The sequence below is a fragment of the Vicugna pacos genome, chromosome 5, assembly GCF_048564905.1.
Source record: "Vicugna pacos chromosome 5, VicPac4, whole genome shotgun sequence".
Taxonomy (NCBI): Eukaryota; Metazoa; Chordata; class Mammalia; order Artiodactyla; family Camelidae; genus Vicugna; species Vicugna pacos.
This window is the reverse complement of record NC_132991.1, coordinates 88,598,743-88,619,896: the sequence shown is the minus strand read 5'-3', so window position 1 is coordinate 88,619,896 and position 21,154 is coordinate 88,598,743. Positions and strand designations below refer to the sequence as shown.

General features: G+C 42.1%; 1 protein-coding gene across 4 annotated transcripts in view; it reads right to left on the bottom strand.

Annotated features, from left to right (window-relative positions):
- Window positions 1-983: 983 nt before the first annotated feature.
- SP140 (SP140 nuclear body protein) overlaps window positions 984-21,154 on the bottom strand; it is a 52,176-nt gene continuing 32,005 nt past the window's right edge. For all 4 annotated transcript variants that reach the window (XM_015242322.3, XM_072961843.1, XM_015242321.3 and 1 more), the window contains exons 12-22: window positions 15,946-16,011; window positions 14,224-14,310; window positions 11,727-11,831; window positions 9,870-10,012; window positions 8,678-8,725; window positions 6,226-6,267; window positions 3,835-3,950; window positions 3,022-3,130; window positions 2,669-2,746; window positions 2,318-2,461; window positions 984-1,418 (exon numbers count right to left, since the gene is read on the bottom strand). In XM_015242322.3, coding sequence (XP_015097808.3) covers window positions 1,311-1,418; window positions 2,318-2,461; window positions 2,669-2,746; window positions 3,022-3,130; window positions 3,835-3,950; window positions 6,226-6,267; window positions 8,678-8,725; window positions 9,870-10,012; window positions 11,727-11,831; window positions 14,224-14,310; window positions 15,946-16,011 — 1,046 coding nt within the window. In that variant the 3' untranslated portion in view covers window positions 984-1,310. The remainder of the gene's footprint in view (window positions 1,419-2,317; window positions 2,462-2,668; window positions 2,747-3,021; window positions 3,131-3,834; window positions 3,951-6,225; window positions 6,268-8,677; window positions 8,726-9,869; window positions 10,013-11,726; window positions 11,832-14,223; window positions 14,311-15,945; window positions 16,012-21,154) is intronic.

Below are 21,154 nucleotides of genomic sequence, written 5' to 3'. Positions count from 1 at the left end.
GCTTCCACTTCATCTAGGCTGTACCATGACTTACACCAAGCCTTTAAGAGCCACCCAGAAGCGTACTAGAATTGTCCCCCTTGGCTCTTGCCAGGCTAATTAAGCCTCACGGCCCAGGAGAGTGTTCCTGTATGGACAGTTTTCCCTTTTCCAGTTTCATATTCCACTTTCTTTGTCCAGGACCCACCCTGAGATACAATCTCCTGACAGCCACTGGTACCTATTGGTCCGTCCTGCAGCTCTATTGAAGTAAATTCTCTCTTCCGCTGGCAGGACGACCCAGCACTTTCCCAGTGGGGTCATGCTGGGAGGACTCTGCATAGTCTTCATTCAAGTAAGATTTGGGTGGGGGTAGGTAAGGGTCTGTCTTCCAACAAGGGACAGGGGACTCTTCTGCAGATCCAGTGGGTAGAGGGGAAACTGAAGCTCAGAGTTCTTACTTGCATCCACCTAGAAAACCCAGTTCTGATACAGGGGTCACCCCTTCTTTACCAGGGCCCTGACTAGCACGGGAGGCCATACTGAGTTCAGACTTCATTCTTCTCTGAAGTTCTGCCAACCTGAAAGTAGGGCCTATGTCAGGCCTTCCTTACTATCTGCCTTCCAGATGCAGGTGGGAGAGTCTCTGCTTTAGGTGGTGACGAATAGATTTAAGCCTGTCATTTCCTCTTTTCAATACATTAGTGGCACTTTGCAGTAGCCACCAAAATCTACAGTTCTTATGGTTACTATTTCTCCCTTTGTAAATGCCACATGATTTCACTCAGCCCCTGCTGTATCTTTCCCCTTTATGTCATCCAGTTTCCCGCAAGTGAAAGTTTGGCCACAGCACTATTAAAGCCCACTGGGGACCATCAGTATTCCACCTGTCGCCACTGGCCAGATTGTGATCCAGCTGCAGAACCCATTCCTAGGGCCTGCTTGACAGGATCGTTATCTTAAGCTGGGTTTCCTAGAAGAAGAGCCTGAGATGAAGTCTCTTGAATAAGTGATTTATTTTGAATTAGTTCAGGAGAAAGGGATGAGGGAGCGGGACAGTACTATGGGAAAAGCTAAGCAAGGATGTGGTCACAGCTGCAGACTAGCTCCAGCCTGATCCCATGGGGAGCACAGGGGTGTGAATCATACTGCAGGGTTGGGTTCACCTTGGGGCAGGAACCCGGCCCACAGGCCAAGGAAGTGCAACCTTCAGGTGAAGCTGGCTAGATCTGGTGGAAGGCAACGCTCTGAGGAGACGGGTTCGGGTTGCAGGGGCTGAGAGATGAGTCATCTGTGCACAAAGGGGATTTCCAGGACGGCAGCAGCACCCACTACACCAATGAACTGTTCTCATTCGTTTGCTGAATAGCAAACACTTCCTTAAAATTCTTCTCAAATTCCGCCTCCAGTCTAAGTCCCATTAGGCCAAAGTCATTGAACTGGAAAAAATAAAATGAAGAGAAAAGTAGTGAGCCTTAGCGTCAGTTTCATTGGGCACCTTGCAGCTGAGAATGATCAGGACTCTTGTCTTGAACACCCCAAGTTACAGGTACCAGGCTATGCTTAAAAACTCATGCAGAGAAGAGTAACATGTTTTCTAAACGGAAATGAAGAAAATCATTACCACACTTGGGGACTCTTACTTCTTCGACTGGATTATTTATTTTCATGAGAGTTAGAAAAGTGACCTGTGTTCCTTGTAATGATGCAAATAGTACGATGTGTGTCAGTTTGATCTCTGACCTTCGTTTCCATTGTCAGTTTACTGTTCCCCTCTGGTGACCACTGTTAACTGTATGGTCCCCACATGTAAATGGAATCTGGAGTTTGAGATTTCTGAGAGGTTAGATGAGTGTATGCTGGAGAGAGAAAAGAAGCTCAGTATGGTGGGGAGGGTATAGCTCAAGTGGTAGAGTGCATGCTTGGCATGCACAAGGTCCTGGGTTCAACCCCCAGCACCTCCACTAAAAATAAATAAATAAACCTAATTACCTCCCTCTGCCTCCCCCTCAAAAAGAAGCACAGTATGACTTTGAGACTCTAGTCTCCTCTCCCTGGGTTTGGAGCAGGCAGGGCTCCGCTGTTCTCAATGGCACGTGTAGGATGGAATGAGCTCTCAGGGGCCTGGGGTTCTGGTTGCAGGGACACCTCTGACGCACTGTTACTACACCTTGGTGGGCTTCAGTCCTGAACAGAAAAGCTACTGACGTCCAGAACCCTTGCTTTGTAGGCTTGTCATAGGGTAAGGGAAACTGTAAACTTTGCCAGGTACCAGACAATGAGGGCAGGGCCATTCAGCGGACAGAAGATTAAAATGGAAGCAGGTAGAGCCATGTACCTTGTAAGATGCCCTGTGGTTCTGAAAGATGAGGCGCATGTCCTGCACAAACCCCTCCACGCGGGGGTAACCCTGCTCATTCAGTCTCTTTTTTATTTTGTTCAGCCACATGGGTTCCTTTAGGTTTCGAGAAGCCCCTGCCATCTGGTGAAAAACAAAATCAATAGGAGACTTTCTGGCAGAATTTGGCACGTGCCTTATGAGGATTCCCATCAAATTCAGTAGAGACACAACCAAGTAAAGGTAACTGCACGTTCTCACTCCCATGGATTCCAATCTCAAACCCCAGGTGCCCGTTTCGAGGTCAGATATCATCATGGCAGCCTGTAATCATGGTTTGTTCTTACTTACATAATAATAATATGGAATCTTCGCAAAAAAGGAGCTCTCTGAATGGCAATAGACCTTCAAGAGGAGGAACTCACACCTCTGCAAAAGAAGGCGGCTGTGAGTGAAAAGCAGCTTGGAGACAGTGAGCTCACGCGCATGCCCAGGCAGAGGCATGGCTCACAACAGTGTCTGAAAGGTTCCCCAAACGTGTGTGGCTCTTGGAAAGAGACATGCAATGACTGCAGACAAGTCCTGGTGCGATCTCAGTGTGAGCGAGGCACGGCTTACCCTTTGGTTGCCCTTCGCGACCCTGCCCGTTTGACTTACCACGTATGAAGGGAAAGGGGGCGGCTTGGGGTTCTCATCCAACTCACCAACTGATCCTCAGGCCCCATCTGCCTCGCCAGGACCTCAGATTCTGTGTAACACTGCTGGCTTCCTGAGGGCTCCTTCATCCTGCAGAAGGTGCAACTCCACGGGCTCCTGAGGGGTCAGGCATAAGTGAGCGGGCACAGGGCCCCTAGAAACAGCCACCACTCCTATGTCTGCCTCTGTCTGCCTTTCAGGAATGTTGATGGACACAGTTAGGGGAGGATGGGGGTACCCCCAGGGTCTCCAAGACCCCCTCGTGGGGTCTGAGCCAATGACTATCCCATCAAAGGAGCCACGGTGGGTCAGTGTGTGGAGGTGGTGCCCAGGTGAGTGGTGGGCTCTCCTATCTCTGTCTGAGCTGCTGGGAGCACAAGGAATCCTGCCAGCCAGGCCTGAGTGTTGAAATTGGGCCTTAACCTCTGGAGCCCTCGGGCTTCCCTCAGCCCATTAGGAAAGTGGCAAAATGAGGGAACCAGGCCATGTTTCCTGCCTTTTCTGACTGAGTATGGAACGCAAATAACTGGCCCTTCCACCCTGGCCAACAGGAGTCCGTGCCGGGAAACTTCCAGGGAAGGACAGTAGCAGTATGTGGGCAAAGGACCTGGCTACCAGCCCCAGCATCCCACAGGAGGGCAGAGGACGCCGACCTGCTGCTGCCAGCACCTTTAGACAGCTCTCTGGATCACACTGCTGGACTCTGCACCGATGGCCCTGCTCGTTCCCCATCCGGACAGAGTGAAAAGCTCTGTAGGGAGAGCGTGTACGGCAGGAGGAAGGGTCCCTCATAAGAAGGGAGGAGGCTACATCTCACGAACCTCTCAGTTTCCACAGATGGGATGTGGCAGTGCTCATGGAAAGATCTCGAACAAGTATCACAGCAAAACAGCTCTCCTCCATCCCGGCACATCTCACACAAATCTGAGTTTCCTGGCTGGAAGGTAAAACAGCATCTGTATCCTCAGTGAGACCCCAGAAGGCCAGCGCTGTGAGAATCTAGACCTCACTGCCTTTGTGTGAATCTGTGTAGACACTTAATGTGCTTTTCACTGAGATATTAAAAAACAGCGTGGAGTGGAGGTTTCAGAAGAAATTGTGGTCTGCAGTGAAGTTCAGGAGGACGAGCCTGTGAGTCAGACCAGAAAAGCTTTCCGTAACAAACTTGAGATTCTAACACAGAAAGATTAGCAACAAAACTGGAAGATACTGTTATACAAATCTGAATAACTTTATTGCCTTGCAGATAAGACAAGTTCCTGAAATAAAGTGTTCAATGAATTTGCCTACACCACAATGACTAAATTGACTTTTGGAAGGGTGACATATTGAGAAGATAATAATAAAGATGGATTAAACTTCTTAGTGTGGGAAGTAATAAAAGATTATTTTAACAGTTATTTTGAGTCTTGTTCTGGGCTTTTGGGTGAAACTTCTTATGTTGGGTGAATTGGAATTCTGGCCATTTCTTTTGTTTTTGAAAATGGCCCTCTATGAGGAAGTGCCTTTCCCAAGAACCATCTTGCCAAGTGCTCCCATTCAATGTTCTGGGGGATCCCCAAGAACACCCCCAAGTGGGGACTGAGACGGCTCTGGCATAGAATCCCGGGGCCATGTTTCTTCTCATCAGTGCAGTTACACACAGACCAGCATCACACCTCTCCAGAAAGTGACGACCCCTCTCCCGAAAGAACAAGGGATAACAAATATAACTAGTGTAAGAACCTCACATTTGTACACCTTTTAGCAGATCTACCTGGCTCTTTGTTTCTTGGCCCAGGTATGCATTAGACCCTTCAGGGCAGAGTATATAAAACACTAATGTCTTGGTCCCAGTGCCAGAGATTCCGAATCAACTTACCCGGGTAGGGGAGAGCTGTTGGCATTTATTTTTAACTCACAGAATGGGAATTTTGTCTATCAGAATCATCTAGGGACTTTTAAACAATCCTAATGTCCAAGTCATTGCCTAGGCTGATTGAATCAAAAAATTTCCTCTAGCGTGGGATCCAGGCGATGCTATTTTCTGAAGGTCTTAGTTGCAGCCTAAGCTGAGACTTAGCCTGAGCAAAGTTTGTTATTAAGGAATGGGGATATTATAGGTCAATGTTGAACTGGCCTGTAGTATCAGTCCCAGGAAAGTTTATTAACAACAATGAGGGTACTCTTGCTGGAACAGTTGCCTTCTCCTCCCCACTGTGAGACCTGACTGTGTCTATATCCATCCCCAAAAAAGCCACACAAACACTGGACTTTAGCACTATTTAGATGATTGCAGACTCCCTCAGTTGGCCAATGGTCAGAAACAGTGTGGATAAGATCTTACTGGGGGGTTGTTTTGGACATAAAGTACATGTAAAACTATGTGGCTATTCTTCCTCTGTTGGAAGTCATGTATCAGTGTTACTGCATAATATCCCGTGTGAGCGCTCCCCACTGGAGTTGTGCAAAGGTAACTCTGCTTAAAATGTCCATGTTGTTGCAATAAAAGGAATCAAAATACGATTTGTCTTAGAGAGTGGAGTCATCACTATTTTGTCAGAACTTGAAGCAGTCAGCCATTTGATGCCAATGTGAGCAAAAAATGTCCTGTGATTTGCTATGTGGTGGTGGTTTCAGTCCTGACCAGCTCAGCACCCTGAGGGCTCCCTTAAGGTTGGATGCAGAGCTTCTGTAAAGAACCCACTACCCTGAGTGCATTTCTCTGCAGGACACATAACAGGGTCCACGCCTTGAACTTACCTGGCTTGGTCCTCTGGCTGATGCTTAAAAGCATCTAGGTCTGCCTGCACCTTGGAGAGGATATATGGGATTTTCCTTTTCTTCCCTATTGTCTTCTTTAAAGTGCTGCCATCCCCTCAGATTTGCTCCTTATCCCTCATCTGCAGGCCAGCTGTGCCTGTCACCTCTTCACATCCTGGCTCCAGAGGCCCCAGCGGTCTCAAGCTTTGCCTCCCATACTCACTTCCAAGGGGAAATGAGGAAATAGCAAGTTTCCACTGAGCAAATGGAAAGGATGTTTTCAGTCTGAGACACCCAACCTGAGAACCATGTACCTGATGTCAGTAATGCAGCTACAGTTTCCCTGCTCATCACACACAGCGACATGCCCCACCTGAGAATGAGTGTGACAATGTGACAATGACACAGAGAGCACGCTGAGGGAAAGGGCCAGCATTATTCTGGGGTTACAGGTGGGAGTTAGTACTTACACAAGGGTCAACTAAGGTATTGTCTTGAGACTTCAGTATTGTCTGCAGAAAAGAGAGAAACATTAGATGACAATATGAAATGCGATGTTTGCACTCATCACTTATTTAAACAGCAATCTGTTGAGGTATTCAAGCCACGGTCTACCCATTACTTCATACCTGTTTTTATGGACACATATCTACTTAAAGAATAAGAAAGGCAAAAGTACCACTGTTTGGCCCAATGCAAGTTCCATTTTATGGCTCTCAGATCCAAGGTGGGGTTTTGTGAAGCCATGCAGTGAATTTGGCCCAGGTTTCCACCGATGGAGTTGGAGAAACTCTGCTGGTTCTCTTACTTTGAGAGGCCCTTAAGCGTTTTCTCTATATTCAAAAATGTCACCCCACCTGGAGGACCTGCAGTGAGAGTATCAGGCCGGGGACTCATCACCAGCAGCGCCCAGGGCCCAGAGCCCTGGAATTCATGCAAGTGTGCCAGAGAAGAATGCCACCACCTGTCACAGGTCCCCTAGGGCACAGCCCCTCCCTCCAAATCCCAAGAAGTCAGCTAGCTGACTCTTTAGAGGTAACTATCACTCACTAGCCTTCTATTGTTTTTACATACTCAATAGAATGACCTGGCCTCCTTCCCTCCTGGGGTGCAGCTTTTATCTCCAGCCCAGGGCAGAGTGGTCACGGACAAGTGTGATTCATTGTACAATGACCTGGGAGGTGGTCATGTCACAGACCCACCTTTTCGCATTGCCTAAAATTCCCCGCCCCTAAAATTCCCCATTTATTATTCTTCCATGTTAGACAACGAAGTTGAAACAATTCTTGAGATCAATGGCCATTGGGCATTTCTTATGCACTAATGGCCACTGGGCATTTCTTATGCACTCATTAATATGTTGAATGAGTGAGTAAATGAGTATTGTTTCACGTAGGAAAAGGGATAACTTGGTATCTCTTAAGCAAATATTAGCCTGCAATAAAATATTGTTCTAGAGAAGTACACTGGATTATTTCACAACACAGCAGATGTCATCAAAAAGTGTTAGTGATCTTTGTCAGGAGCCGGGAAGCTATTATGTGGTGCTGAGAGTGACACTGAAGTTTCCAGAAGCCAAGGGGCAGCAGAGGTTCTGAGAGGCACAGAACCCACAGAGGTATTAATGGGTCTTGAGATCTGCCACTTTGGGGAGCTTCTGTTCTTGCTCATGGGGAGACAGAAAATACAGAGGCAACTGCAGGTTGCTCCTGAAAAGTGCTGCCCCCATGAGTAAGAGCAGATTCAGCTGGAGGGAAGTTGCCTGCTAACTTGGATAATTTAACTGAGTAACTCTTGGCACCTGGGGAATGGTACAGATGCTCGTCTTTAACATACTCACTATGGTCAAATAATAGTTTTCCTTTAGGAAATCCAGTGGGTAAAATGTTCCAAGGACTGAGAGTTCAAACTATCCAGAATACAAGATAATGTAAAGGCCTGGACTTCACATTTCCAGTGAAACATGAAGTCCCATTGGCCAGCTAAAGTCTGTGAATGCCTTGAATGGCCATTTCTACCTGAAGCGTGTAAGAATGGCATTTCTCACCTCCTCCTTCTCATGTTCTCATTCATACTCAATCTGGAAAAACCATCATCTTGTCCAAAATCTACATTGCACCTTACATATTTGTTTGTTACCTTCATAAAGAAGGAATTGTTTTCATAAATAGAAGGGAGGTCAGCACAGCCCCTTCTGGTGGAGCCAAAGGAGCGGTTATCAGACAAACAATTTTCCAGGTCAGCCCCTCCTATACAATACACCCCTCTCCAAAGAGAGCCTCCTCCCCAACAGCACCATCCTCATGACAGGCAAATAATATCCGCCTGAAAAAGGATTCTGTATGTCTGTGTTTACATTTTATTGGAAGGTAGAAGGGGATGCAAAGGATCAGAAAAGAGATAAGCTTTTTGTTGCCTATCTCATGAAATGATATATGGACCAGGATAGAGTATCTTAGACTGAGATCATCGGAATGACTGTGACAACTTTTGCTCCTTCAGGTTTCATTAAAGTTAGAAAACAGTAACATCAATTTTTAAAAATCTGGGTTTGAGTTGAATATGACTATATCACTTTATTATGATACATTTTCATGTATTCCAGAATTATGTTTGCTTTTACAATGTCGACACCCTTATATCTGTATCTATAGCTAAAGCACATTCATGAAGACTATTTTGATGGCTCCTTATCATCTCCATCTCAAATGATTTACCATTCAAGGAAGATCATACATACAACACACTGTTCAAGGTAGTAACACTGAAGGCACATGCCAAAAATTTTTAGAGGTAGAAGTGGGGTGTTAGAGAATATTTAATAATAATTAATCAGTTAAGAAACAACAAAATGATACACTGTATAATCACTGTAAAATCAGTTATGTAATAAGAACTTGTAGAAAGTTATATAGTGATCACCTTTTTTTTTCTCCAATGTATCCTTGGAGGATTACAGAGACATTTTTTCTGAAAGGTAAAAAGATCCAAGCATATGGTTAGCCTGTGAGTCTGGCATTTCCAACCTCCTCCCAAATATTTCTACCTGAAAGTCTCACTGTCAGCACAAAACCAAGGTGTCTCAATGAGAAACATCTCCCTTTCCTCATCTGTACTTCTAGAATTCAATCAATCGTAACTGAAAAATCATCTTTAGGATTTTTTTCTCTTGTGCTTTTCCCCTAAGTTTTAAGAGTTTTCCTTCATGATCTCTTTGACACCTCTCACTGCCTTTCCATTCCCACCAATGCCACTTACGCTTGAGTCCATATACCAGGGCTAGTCAATCAAAACATACTTATCCCATGCCTACTGGGTGTCAGACACCCTGGACAATCTTGTGCACACAAAGATATACAAAATTTAGAGGGGTCTAGAGAATAAAAGAAAATGTATGGAAGGATAAAATGAAAACAGTATAAGGAGGGCCTCAGTAATGGGCTCAGGGAACCCAGGGAAGGGATGACCAGGGCCAGGTCAGTCAGGGAATATCCAGAGATGAATGGCATTTGAGCTGAGCATTGCAAGTTGAGAGTAGCTTTCTTGGGCTGAAAGACACTGAAGTCATTTCAAGGCCCCATGGCTGTCTAAAATACTGTCCTAAATATGTCATTTCACACCTCAGAAGTCTTCACTGATTCTGCATTGTCTATATTATGAATTTAAATGTCTTAGCCTGGCATTAAATCCATCCACAAACAACTCCAATGGATGGATTATGCCTTATTACACACAACATGTCTACATCAACCCACAGAGCTACTTTAGTCATGGTCTGGTTATCATGCCATTCTTTCTCTGGAGTGTGTTCTTCCTACTTCTTTGACTGTAGACTTTCTTCTTTAAGTGCATAAAGCTGTCTGCATGTCCCTGAGTCAGAATGGCCTTTCTCTCCTCCAAGCTCCTGCATCCATCCTGACAGAGCCCCTTCTACAACATCTGTGTTCTACATTGTACTGAGGCTACGAGTGGGGAACACCTCTCCCCACATAAGAGGATAAACACAGAGGCATCGGGGCTTTAGCTACAACTCAACAAATATTTGGTGAGCAAATGGTGACCTTATTCTTAGGGTGCAACAAGGGAAGTCACGTGTGCCCTGTCACTGGAATACCTCCATCAGCCATCGCAGGGTCCTCCCACCGCAGCGGACACTCAGCTTCCAGTTCTTTGATCTTCCATGGCCTCCTCGGATTTCAAATTCCCTGGGGGTGTACCAGTTCCCATTGTCCCCCAGTATACATTTCACCAAGACTCCTGCAAGACCAGGGTAAGTTGATCCTCAGCCCTCTTTGTCTTCAGATGGTGGGCTCCCACCACACTGGATCCGGACCCACCCAATTTGGGCTCAAGATCTATAACAGGGGAATCTTGCCTCCCCTTTCAAATTTCAGAATCCCCTAACCTAGCTGTAAGTTCCCTCAAAGAAGATTTACTGCTTTGTGGCAATATTTCTTTAACAACAACAAAAAGTGATAATCATCATCAAAATCAACCTCTTAAAAGTATTTCAAAATCACCTACAAAGAAGAAAGTGATTCAGAAGAGTGAGAGGATTTCAATTTGCTGGGGAGTAGAGAACAAGTCAGAATCGTCTATGAACCCTGGGGCCTGTGGAGGCAGAACCACAGGTTGGGACTGAGATCTCAGGTGGGGACTCTAAGGCTCAGAATGGCACCTCAGCAGCATCTGTGCCCTTTATTACATTTTAAAATCCAGTTTATGGAATTTGACACAACATTGTAAAATGATTATAAATCAATAAAAAATGTTAAAATAAATAAATAAATAAATAAATAAATAAATAAAATCCAGTTTAGTGGCATTATTGAGCACAGATTTTCCCATCCCCCAAATCATGGATAGCTGATATTAAAAATAACTGAAATGTTCTCTGGTGGAAAATTTAAGTTATGTATAAAAGATAATCATATGCTTAACATCATTAGTCATTAGAGAAATGTAAATCAAAACCACAATGAGATACCAATAAGATGGCCATAATAAAAAAGTCAGATGATAATAAGTGTTAGCAAGGAGTCAGGGAAATTGGAGCCCTCATACATTGCCAGTGGGAATATACAATAGTATAACCACTGTGGAAGACATTTTGGTGTTTCCTCAATAAGTTAAACATGGAATCATCATACAAACCAGCAATTCTACTTCTCAGTATATACCCAAAAGAATTAAAACATATGTTCCCATAAACACTTGCACACAAATGTTCAAAACAGCATTATTCATAATAGCCAAAGAGTGGAAACACTCCAAACTGATGAACGGATAAACAAAGTATAGTGTATCCAAACCATGAAATATTATATCATTCAACAGTAAGGGATGAAGTACTAACACATGCTATTACATGGATGAACCTTGAAAACCTCATCCTAAGTGAGGGAGCCAGACACAAATAGGGCACACATTATATGGCTCCATTTGTATGAAATACCTAGAGTAGGCCAGTTTGTGGAGCAGAAGATAGATTAGAGGAACCATGAACAGACTGGCCTGTTTAGTTTAGGGTTGGGCAGTGGGTGGAGGTGGGAATGGACATTGACTGCTAATAGACATGGAGTTTCCTTTAGTGGGGGACTGACAAAAATACTCTAAAATTAGATTGTGGTGGTGACTGTACAATCTTGTGAATATACAAACAAAACTGAATGTTGAGTTCTACACTCTGAGTGGTGAATTGCATGATATGTGAATTATATCTCAGTTAAGCCATTGACATATTTTACCTCAATTATGTAAATTAATCCCTCACAGCTACACTGAAGCAGCTGAGGCAGATTTCTTTTTCAAGTGAAAAATTTCAGGCTCAGAAAAGTCTCATTCATCTTAGGGACCCCTCCTCATGTTCTCAAGCCAAACTGTGGCTCCAATTCCTTCAACCACAAGTAATTCATATGGGCAGTTCCATTACTTCTTGTGATTCCTTCAGATGCAAAGTAATAAAACCTACCTTGTTTCAACTTCTTCTTATGTAACATCCCCTTCACCTTACCACAGGTCACAGGAAGTACTGGAGAGTGAAAATTCACATTTTCATGCCTGTATTTTCTTGGCCCTGAAAGGGAAGGTTCCTTCATTGTCTCACTTTCAATTGCACACACACACCCCTCCTCCCATGCTAAGTTTGTTCCTATAAAGGTATTTAGCAAGTTTTATTCCATAACTCTCCACAGTCGAAGTCTTTCCTCCAAGTGTCATTTTTGATGCATAACTGCAGAATGTCTATTTCTATCTCATCCCTCAAATCGCATACAAAACAGAATGCATTAGCAGAGAAATTGGCTTCAATAAAACTGTCTTAATGCCCAATCCAGTCAGCTCCACTGATTCTCACATGGCAGTGCAACATACAACCGCATCATGTTGTGAAGGCAGCTCTCCAGCTATGCTATTTCACTGCAGTTAGACAGCTGGAGTAAAGTGAGAGACTGCACCTGTATCTCCCTACTTGAGCTCTGACTGAGTGAGCAGAGATTGGGTAATGATGGGGGAACCTAATGCAAGTGATGTCTGCCTTCTATTTCTTTTCTTTAGTTTGCTCCACATCAGTTTTCTTAGTGGCTGAAACTTGTTCAGCAAACTCTATAATAATCTGTAAATTGCACTGGGGGGAGGGCTGCTGGAGATCTGATTCCACAGAAGTAGAGTTGAAAGGTCTTCAAGTAAAGTAACTCAAGGAGGATGCGTAGCTGATGCTGTGCCTCCAGTCAACATTTTAGAGCTGTGGTGGGAAGAGGGGGAGCTGTCCATGGTCCAGTTTTGAGGTAGGTAGACTAGTAGAACTGGGATGGACTAGAAGGATGGCTGGCCTAATTCACTCTGTTGCTTTACAGATGAAGAGACTGAAGCAAAAGCAGTCAAGTGAGAGGCCCAAGCCCACACAGTCAAAAGAAGATAATGATACAGATTTCTGGTCATCACTCCAGGCCACCTGTAACGTGCAACCTTTTCTTGCTCTCTATCTGTTGCTTTCTGTTTACATCTTTTCTGGGTAGTGGGGATGTTGGATTTATCTTTCATCAAAACTGTTAGGCCCAACATTTGAAGGGAGAAAAAGGAAATACACTGAAGACCACTCTAGTTTATGGAACTCTGGTATAAGGAGATTTGGAGCTTAAAATCTGCTAATTCATAACATAGCACTATTGTATTTTCCTTTCAAAACAGATTGGCTGAGCGGCAGGATTTAAGTATTTCTGTGTCCTCAGGCTGTAGTACCCATTTAATAACACTGAAACCCCATAACAAACCCTAATAAATACCATGGCAGTCAGATTAAAATTTAAGATTATTTTTAAAAAAATTTTATGGTTGGTATTCACTTCTAGAAGTAAACATGACAGAATTTTAAATTTCTTACAGTTTTCTCAAATTCTTAAAAGAAGTCCCAACAGTTGGGAACAATTCACTAAGTGCCAAGGAGGGTGGCCAACTGCCCCAGTCTGTTCAGGACTAAAGGGTACACAGCATGCAGGACTTTCAGTGGCAGAACTTGAAAATTCCTGGGCAAATGCCCTACTTCCAAGCACTCCACATCCAAAGGCAATGCACCTGAACACCTATGCAGTCGCACAAAGTATTGGTGCAACAGGTTGTGGCAGCCCTAGCTCCTCACTCACATCCAGGTTACACTTCTTTCAAAAAAAAAAGTCAAGCTGGTAACTGACCTCGCCTCTTCCCTCTCCGTGGAGTTGATGAAAGCATCACATGGAGGAAAGAGCTAGTGATTATGCACTTTCCATGTCCAGTGTCATCTCACAGCTGTGTCCATCAGATAAGACACTTCCAACTCTTATCTCTCCTCTCTCATCCACCTCCCCAATTCTGAATGGGCTCAAACCAGCAGCTCTTGAGTGGGAGTAGAGCCAAGAGAGGATGAGAGAAGAGCCCGCCCATGCCACCTCCTCACTGCAGGTGCTCCAGACCAAGGTTGTTCAGGCTGAAGGAGGGGAGGCGATTTAAATCAGAGGAAATTCGGCAGTTTTAATACCAGGCCAGAAACTACTCTCAGTGACTAGCAAAAGACTCTCATTCCTGTGAAAAGGGAACACGAAAGCTCTATGACCTGCCCAAGACAGGAAAAACTCACCTAGAAGGTAGATTTGAAAGGGCAGTGAGAGAATGAATTTGCTTTCTGCTTATAGTTTACAAAGTCCAGCCATTTTAATAAGTTAATAATGCAAGGTAAAGGAATTTCCATGAAAGACAGATAAAACTCAGAGGAAAAGAAGATTAGGTCCTGAGCAGATAAGAGCTATGATATAAATGCAAACAATTTACATTCCTGGCTCCAAATGGGTTTGTTTTCTAGATTTCAAAGCTCTTACATTGACTGGTAGGCTTGACAAGTAAAAAAAAAAATTAATGAGGATCTATGGTCTTCAAAACCTTAGCAGAATTTCTATTGACCCCCAGAGCTAGTAGAAGTGGCTCAAACTTAATCTCACCCCTGATCTTGGCAGTGTTCTTCAGATGCATTTTCACCTTCTTTCCATTAGAAGCCAGCTGGCCAGCAGCTTTTCCGTCATCCAGGGCTAGGCAGGGAAAAATACAGAGTCGAGCAAATAGCAGCTAACATGTGAGACTAAAAGCAAGTGAGGAAATCTTGTAAGAGAGTATAACATAGAGGAAAAACCATCAACTAGGAGCAGAAATCTAGGAAAAGCCACTTAACTCTGTCTCTGTCTCTTTCTCCATAAAGTAGACCTACTATTGTTACCTGTCTCATTACAGGGTTGTTGTAAGGATCAAGTGCTAAAGTTTTTCTGAAAGTGATATTACAATGTACAATACCACACCTTATGACTGTCTGATTGTAAAAATGCATAGAAATGCGATCAATCTTACCTTAATGAATGAAACTAAAAATCTCAATTTAGAAGTATGCAAAAAAAAAAGCAAGTGAAGGAATATTGGTTTTGAATTCTGAACCCTCTTGCATTATGTACTCGAAGAAGGAAGTTTTGATACAGAATCTGAAGCAGGTGTCCAGAGCATTCTCCACTTACGAGTAATGACTTTTAAATTACATACAAGATTCCATTACACTTTGGAAAGAAGTGGTTTAGAATATATCTATGGGCACATAGACCTAATTGAAAATGTTTTAATGATTAAATCCAAATATTTGATGTTTTGAAAATAAGCATCTTTAAAATAGATGCAACCGCTTTTTTTCTTTCCAAACAACTGTACACATTCAGGGCAGCCAGCCATGTAAATTGGCAAGGTCATAAGATACATAGATTGGTAAAAATTAATAAATTTTAATTGGACTGTAAAATCTCACCATATAGATCTATGGATTCAAATTTGGCAATTATGTGGAAAATGAGGTCTAGCCCTCATTGTCTAGAGGAAAGGAGTTCCTTAAACCACTGCTAAAATAAATAAGATTTCAGGAGTCTGATTAGAAGTAATTACATTACTGGAAATTCAGACAATAAAAATTGCATGAAACATCCCCACCTGGAGATGGCCACGATTAACTTGTTCAAAAATATCCTCCTAGGCATTTCTTTTTGCATATTTTACTATTTAAACAATTCTTTTCATTACAGTAGTTGAACATGTTTAATATTTTGAATATACACATATACTTTTAAAAAACACAAAAATATAAATATCACCTATATTCCAATAACCAAATAGAACCTACTATATATATTTTATGAATGTACTACCACTAATTTTTCTATATATCTATGCTTCTCTATATATAGAGATTGATAATTATGTATAAATAAGCATTTATAGATATATAAAAATATATTTGCACAAGTAGATATGTTTATACATATGTTTTCTTTACTGCATGCACACACAAACATACACAGTCTGCTTTATTCATTTCGCCTTCTTTGGGACATCTTTCCAAGTTAATAATAGTTTCTTGACCTGCGAAAGAAGCCACACAGTGAGGATGGCAGTTTCTCTCTATCAGTCCTGCAGCATTTAGCTCTGGACTATTACACATGTGAGAAATGAACCATTTTGTTAAAGCTGCTGTCTTTTAAGGCCTCTTTGTTACAGTCTCCTAGCCTATATCCTAACTGACAGAGTAGCTAGGAAACGCTCATGGTCCTCCAGAGACCACAGGCTGCAAGAATGCAACAAGCAGTGTCTTATAAACAGGTGAACAAGTGTGACAGTTTCACTTTGCTGCTTACTTTCTCGATGTGTGTTTCTCTGATATTTCCTTTTTATCCTCGTCCAGGAATGCCCTTTCTTTTGTTCTTAAAAAAAAATAAGATTAAAAAGTTAATCATTCAAAGCTGTAAATATAATTCTCAAATCCTTATATATAGTAGTTTTCAAGTACTTTCTCAGACATTGGTTCACAAGAATGGGGCAAATTTCTTAACTACCAGTGGAGCAATGTGAAGTTGATTTTAGTTATATCTTACTTTGCATAGACTTGGGAGACTACAGGAGATGACCTTCCCCTGAAAAAAAATGTTTTTTAATTAAAAACTAAACTCCTGCTGGTGTCTTAGACCAAAAGTTCATTGTTGTGGTTATATACCAGTATGTTCCCTTTTTCAAGTGTTTTCATGAAAGTTCAAATGTACACATGGATAGTATATTTATACAATGGAATAATACTCTGCCATAAAAAACAATAAAATAATGCCATTTGCAGCAACGTGGATGGATCTAGAGATCATCATTATAAGTGAAGTGAGCCGGAAAGAGAAAGAAAAATACTATATGATATCATTCACATGTAGAATCTGAAGAAAAAAAAAAAGGGCACTATGAGCTCTTCTACAAAACAGGAACAGTCTTGCAGACGTAGTAAGCAATCTTATGGTTACCAGGGAAAGGGGGTGAGAGGGGATAAATTTGGAAGCTTGAGATTTACAGATGTTAGCCACTATATATAAAAATAGATTTTTAAAAATTTTTTCTTTTGTATAGCATAGGGAACTATGCTCAGTATCTTGTAATAACTTTTAATGGAAAAAATATGAAAATGAATATATGTACGTATATACATGACTGGGACATTGTGCTATACACCAGAGATTGACCATTGTAATTGACTGTACTTCAATTTAGAAAAAAGAAATAGATAACAAACTTCAACAAAAAAAAAAGCTAAAAATGTACACACAGATAATATACTATGCTGAAGTCAGGAGGCATTCTCAACTTTGATGTGGAGAGTTTTCATTAAATAATCTCTGTACTCTTACAGTTGTAACACAAATAACCTATATTTAATATAGTGCCTGAAATTCCCAGAGGACTTAAGGAATCACAGTGGGTTTTGTGTTATGTTTTGCTTTCCTGTGAATGATATGAAAACGTGTCAATGTGGGAAGACCATTGGTGCCGGGCAAATAGTTCAGTCCTGACTTACAAGGCAGGAGTGACTGAAAAGGCTTGCTCTTCAACTGGAAATGGTATATTCAAGAATGTAGGAGCTACCATATGATCCAGCAATCCCACTCCTGGGCACATATCCAGAAAAGATGAGAACTCTCGTTTGAAAAGATAAATGCACCCCAATGTTTTTAGAGGCACTATTTACAATAGCCAAGACATGAAAGCAAGTGTCCATCAAGAGATGAATGGATAAAGAATGGATATATATGTACATTGCATATATGTACAATGGAATATTACCAATGCTACTTAGCCATAAAAACGAATGAAATGCCATTTGCAGCAGCATGGATGGACCTAGAGATTATCACACTAACTGAAGTAAATCAAAGACAAATATTGTATGATATCACTTATATGTGGACTCTAAAAATAATGCAAATGAATATATTTACAAAACAGAAACAGACTCAGAGACAGAAAATAAACTTATAGTTACCAAAAGGGAAAGGAGAGGGGGATAAATTAAGAGTATGGAATTAGCAGATACACACTATTATATGTAAAATAGATAAACAACAAAGATTTACTATATAGCACAGGGAACTATAGTCAATATCTTGTAAAAACCTGTAACAAAAAAATCTGAAATATATATATTATATATATATAAGCTGTGTCATTTTCTGTACACTTAAAACTAATACAATATTGTAAATCAACTATACTTCAATAAAAAAAGAAAAGAATGAAGAATGCAGGTACTTTTCCCCAGTGACACCTTGGCTTTCTATTTTACTTCACAGCCTGAAGCAAATCTCGGCCTCACTGGGGTCCTCAATTCACCACGGTTCCCCCGTAGGCCTGGGCCCAGTGCCGTGATGCTTGGCTAAGCCAGCAGCTGATGTCTACTGGGCTGCTGTGTCCGCTCAGCCTCGGAGCCAGCTTGGAAGAACCAAAAGTGGACGTAGTCAGTCCTCTGGTGAACAAACTCAAATGACTGGGCTTTTGCACATGAACTACATGCTTGGGCTGCCATGTGGAAAAACTACAGATGGGCAGAGTAGGGACACGTATCTCTAGGGCAATGACTGTGAAAAAGAACTGTGGTGTTGACTGACCAGTCTGGGCCCCTCATGGAAATGTCCAAGTGTCTTTACTGCCGGGGGCTGACGTGATTCTGATCCAGGGGTTATGGCTGATTACTAGGCTTGTGACTTCTGCTAGAAGCTAACTCATTTGTCCTACGCTGAGGGAGCCGCATCACAAGGGGCTTTGCCTTTGCCTCCTCCTGGCACACTGACCAGGCCTTAAGCTCCTCCTGGGGCTATGGGTGGTGCCTCAACATGGTCTACAGTTCAGCCTCTGGCCACACCATTGTGACCCTAGAAACTCATGAGTATCTTGAGCCTGGCTGCCTGGACCACTGCAGTCTGACAGTGGTGTGTCCTTTACAGTAAAAGTTCTTCACAGTGAAGTCTGGCTCTTCGTCCCTCACCCCCTCCTGTCCACACACCTCTGTGAAGCTCTTTGGCCACTGAAGGCAGCTGTCCCCCAGAAAGGGATTATCTCCCCCCTGGATAATGAGCAGGACAAAAGTGGTGGGGGATTAACAGTGTTTTATAGGCCAATTCTGAAAATTCAGGATTCTGTTCTGAACATTCCTGGGAATGATGCCTTGTTCTTTCCCCAGCCAGCCTGGAGGGCACAGCCTTGGAGTGCCTAGGGCATTCAGATTTAATCCTGGTTGTATTTTATAAACGTGACTTTGTCCCACTTGTATCTGACCCTTCTGAATGAAAGTTCTGAGGAGGAACAAGAAATGATTGGGAAAGAAAGATGAAGGTACAGCCACTGGAATGGTACACAAAGACTTTGTGGCAGTGAAGGAAGAGGAAAACTCCAGGCATCTGAGGAGGGAATCCCATAAGCTCTAGAAGATATAGGAGATGAAGGAGCATTAATGATATCTGTCTTTCAGAACCACCCTGAATCCCTTTCTAGAAGGAAAATGCCCTGGTACAGCTATGCCACCACAAAGATGTTGTGTCTGCCACTCTGCATCAGATATAAGAAAATGGGCTGGCCCATCAGCATCTGCAGAATCCCTCCAGACATCAACTCCATCGCCATTCTCAATCATTCTGTGGCGACGGGTAGAGGATGAACACCACCTGGTTGGTGTCATACAGAAAAAGACAGATTGGATGGAGTGTCCTTAGGAAATGTCACCCACTCCAAATCAAATAATAGAGGCAATGAACAGAACTGAGAACTCTAAGGCTGGCAGTTGGCCAGGGGCCCACCTTGGAGACACTGTCCACCTTCCCCTGGCTGATATGTGTCCCATTAGGGGACCTCAGCAACTGTAAATGTTTCCCTTCCAGGTGCACCATATGTGCCTTTGGGATTGTACCTCTTGTGTAAAAGATAGGCATTCATTTGCCTCTCTCATGCAACCATGGTGAATTCCACCTTAAAGGTGGTCATTAAAGACCTAAGGCACTTATGTTTTATGAAATTTGTTAAATATAGCAGGAAATAAATTGAATGGATTTGATCCTAGCCCACATTGGTTGGATTAATTAGAGTGGCTGATGAAGTAGTGTCTTCATGGGGAAATTTGCCAGAATCTGATGTGTAAGGTGAATTTGTTGGAGGTGGGGAGGATTCTCTGTGGCATTTCTACATCTTTTCAAGGATGTTTGAACAGCAAACAGCTTTGGAAGCTTGAGATAATGTAGCCCTCCAAGTCAGAGAGCAAGTTTGTTTCCTGACCAATGTAAAATAGAGAACGCCTCCCTCCTTAGAAATATTCCAAGATGGTAAAATTTGCTTAAATTCCAGCGAATAAGATAAGGTCTCCCTCATGGAAGGTTTGCACAGGTTTGTTTGTAGCCCCACTCTAAGACTGAGGTATTCCTCAGCTTGGGCACAGCCTGTGTGTGCCATATTACCCCCTCAGTGGATTTGGGGGGACAAAAAAAACTGATGCACCCATTAGCAATTTCATTTATAGGAATTTATACAAGAGATATAAAGGCATGGAGCCACAGAAAGACTTCAACAGCAATGTTCATTGCAGGTTTTTCATATTAGCTAAAAACTGGAAACACTAGTGGCATCCATCAATAGGAGAAAGTATACACAGAATATGGTATATTCATACAACGTACACTACTTTGTAACAAAAGGAAACAAACCACTGATACATTCAACAATATGGATAAATCTCAAAAACATTATGCTGAGTGAAATAAACCTTACACCAAAAGAGAATATGCCTAAAACCATATTTATTTAAAGTTTTGAAGCAATCCAAGTTGAGTTTTCATGAAAAAATTAAGAATAGTGATTGCCACTAACGAATAAGAGGTAAGGATATACCAGAAAAGGCATAAGGATCTTCTCCAGGGTGATAGTCACATTCTGTATCCTGATAAGGATTTGGGTTATACAGGAGAATGCATTTATTAGAACTCATCAATGATACACTTAGTTTTTGTCCACTTCATTATAAACTTGATCTCAAAAGAAAAAAATAAAAGAACTGCAAACAAGTAATGAACTCTAGTTAATGATATATATATATATATACACACACACATACATACATACATACATACAGAAGTATTTGGGGAGAAGGGTACTGATGTCTGCAACTTTAAAATGTTTCAGACTTGAAGATAGGTTAGTGGGTGGATAGAAAAATAGATGAGAAGAAATGTGATAAAGTGAGACTAGTACAATGTTAACTGTGAGTCTGTGTGAAAGTAAGTTGTGTTTACTGTAAAATTCTCTCAAGTTTTCTCTAAGTTTAAATTTTCCAGGATTCAATGTTGGGAAAAGAGCTTTTAGAGAGAAAGGACAGATTATTTACCAAGAAATGACAATCACAAGAAAAAAGGAATTTTCATCAGTCACAAACAGATTCCAGATGACAATGTAGTAAACACTGTACTGATGAAAAATAAATGTCAACCTAGAATTTTACCTTTGCTAAAAAATTTATCAAAATAAAGACCAAAAATTCAATATCTTGTAGTA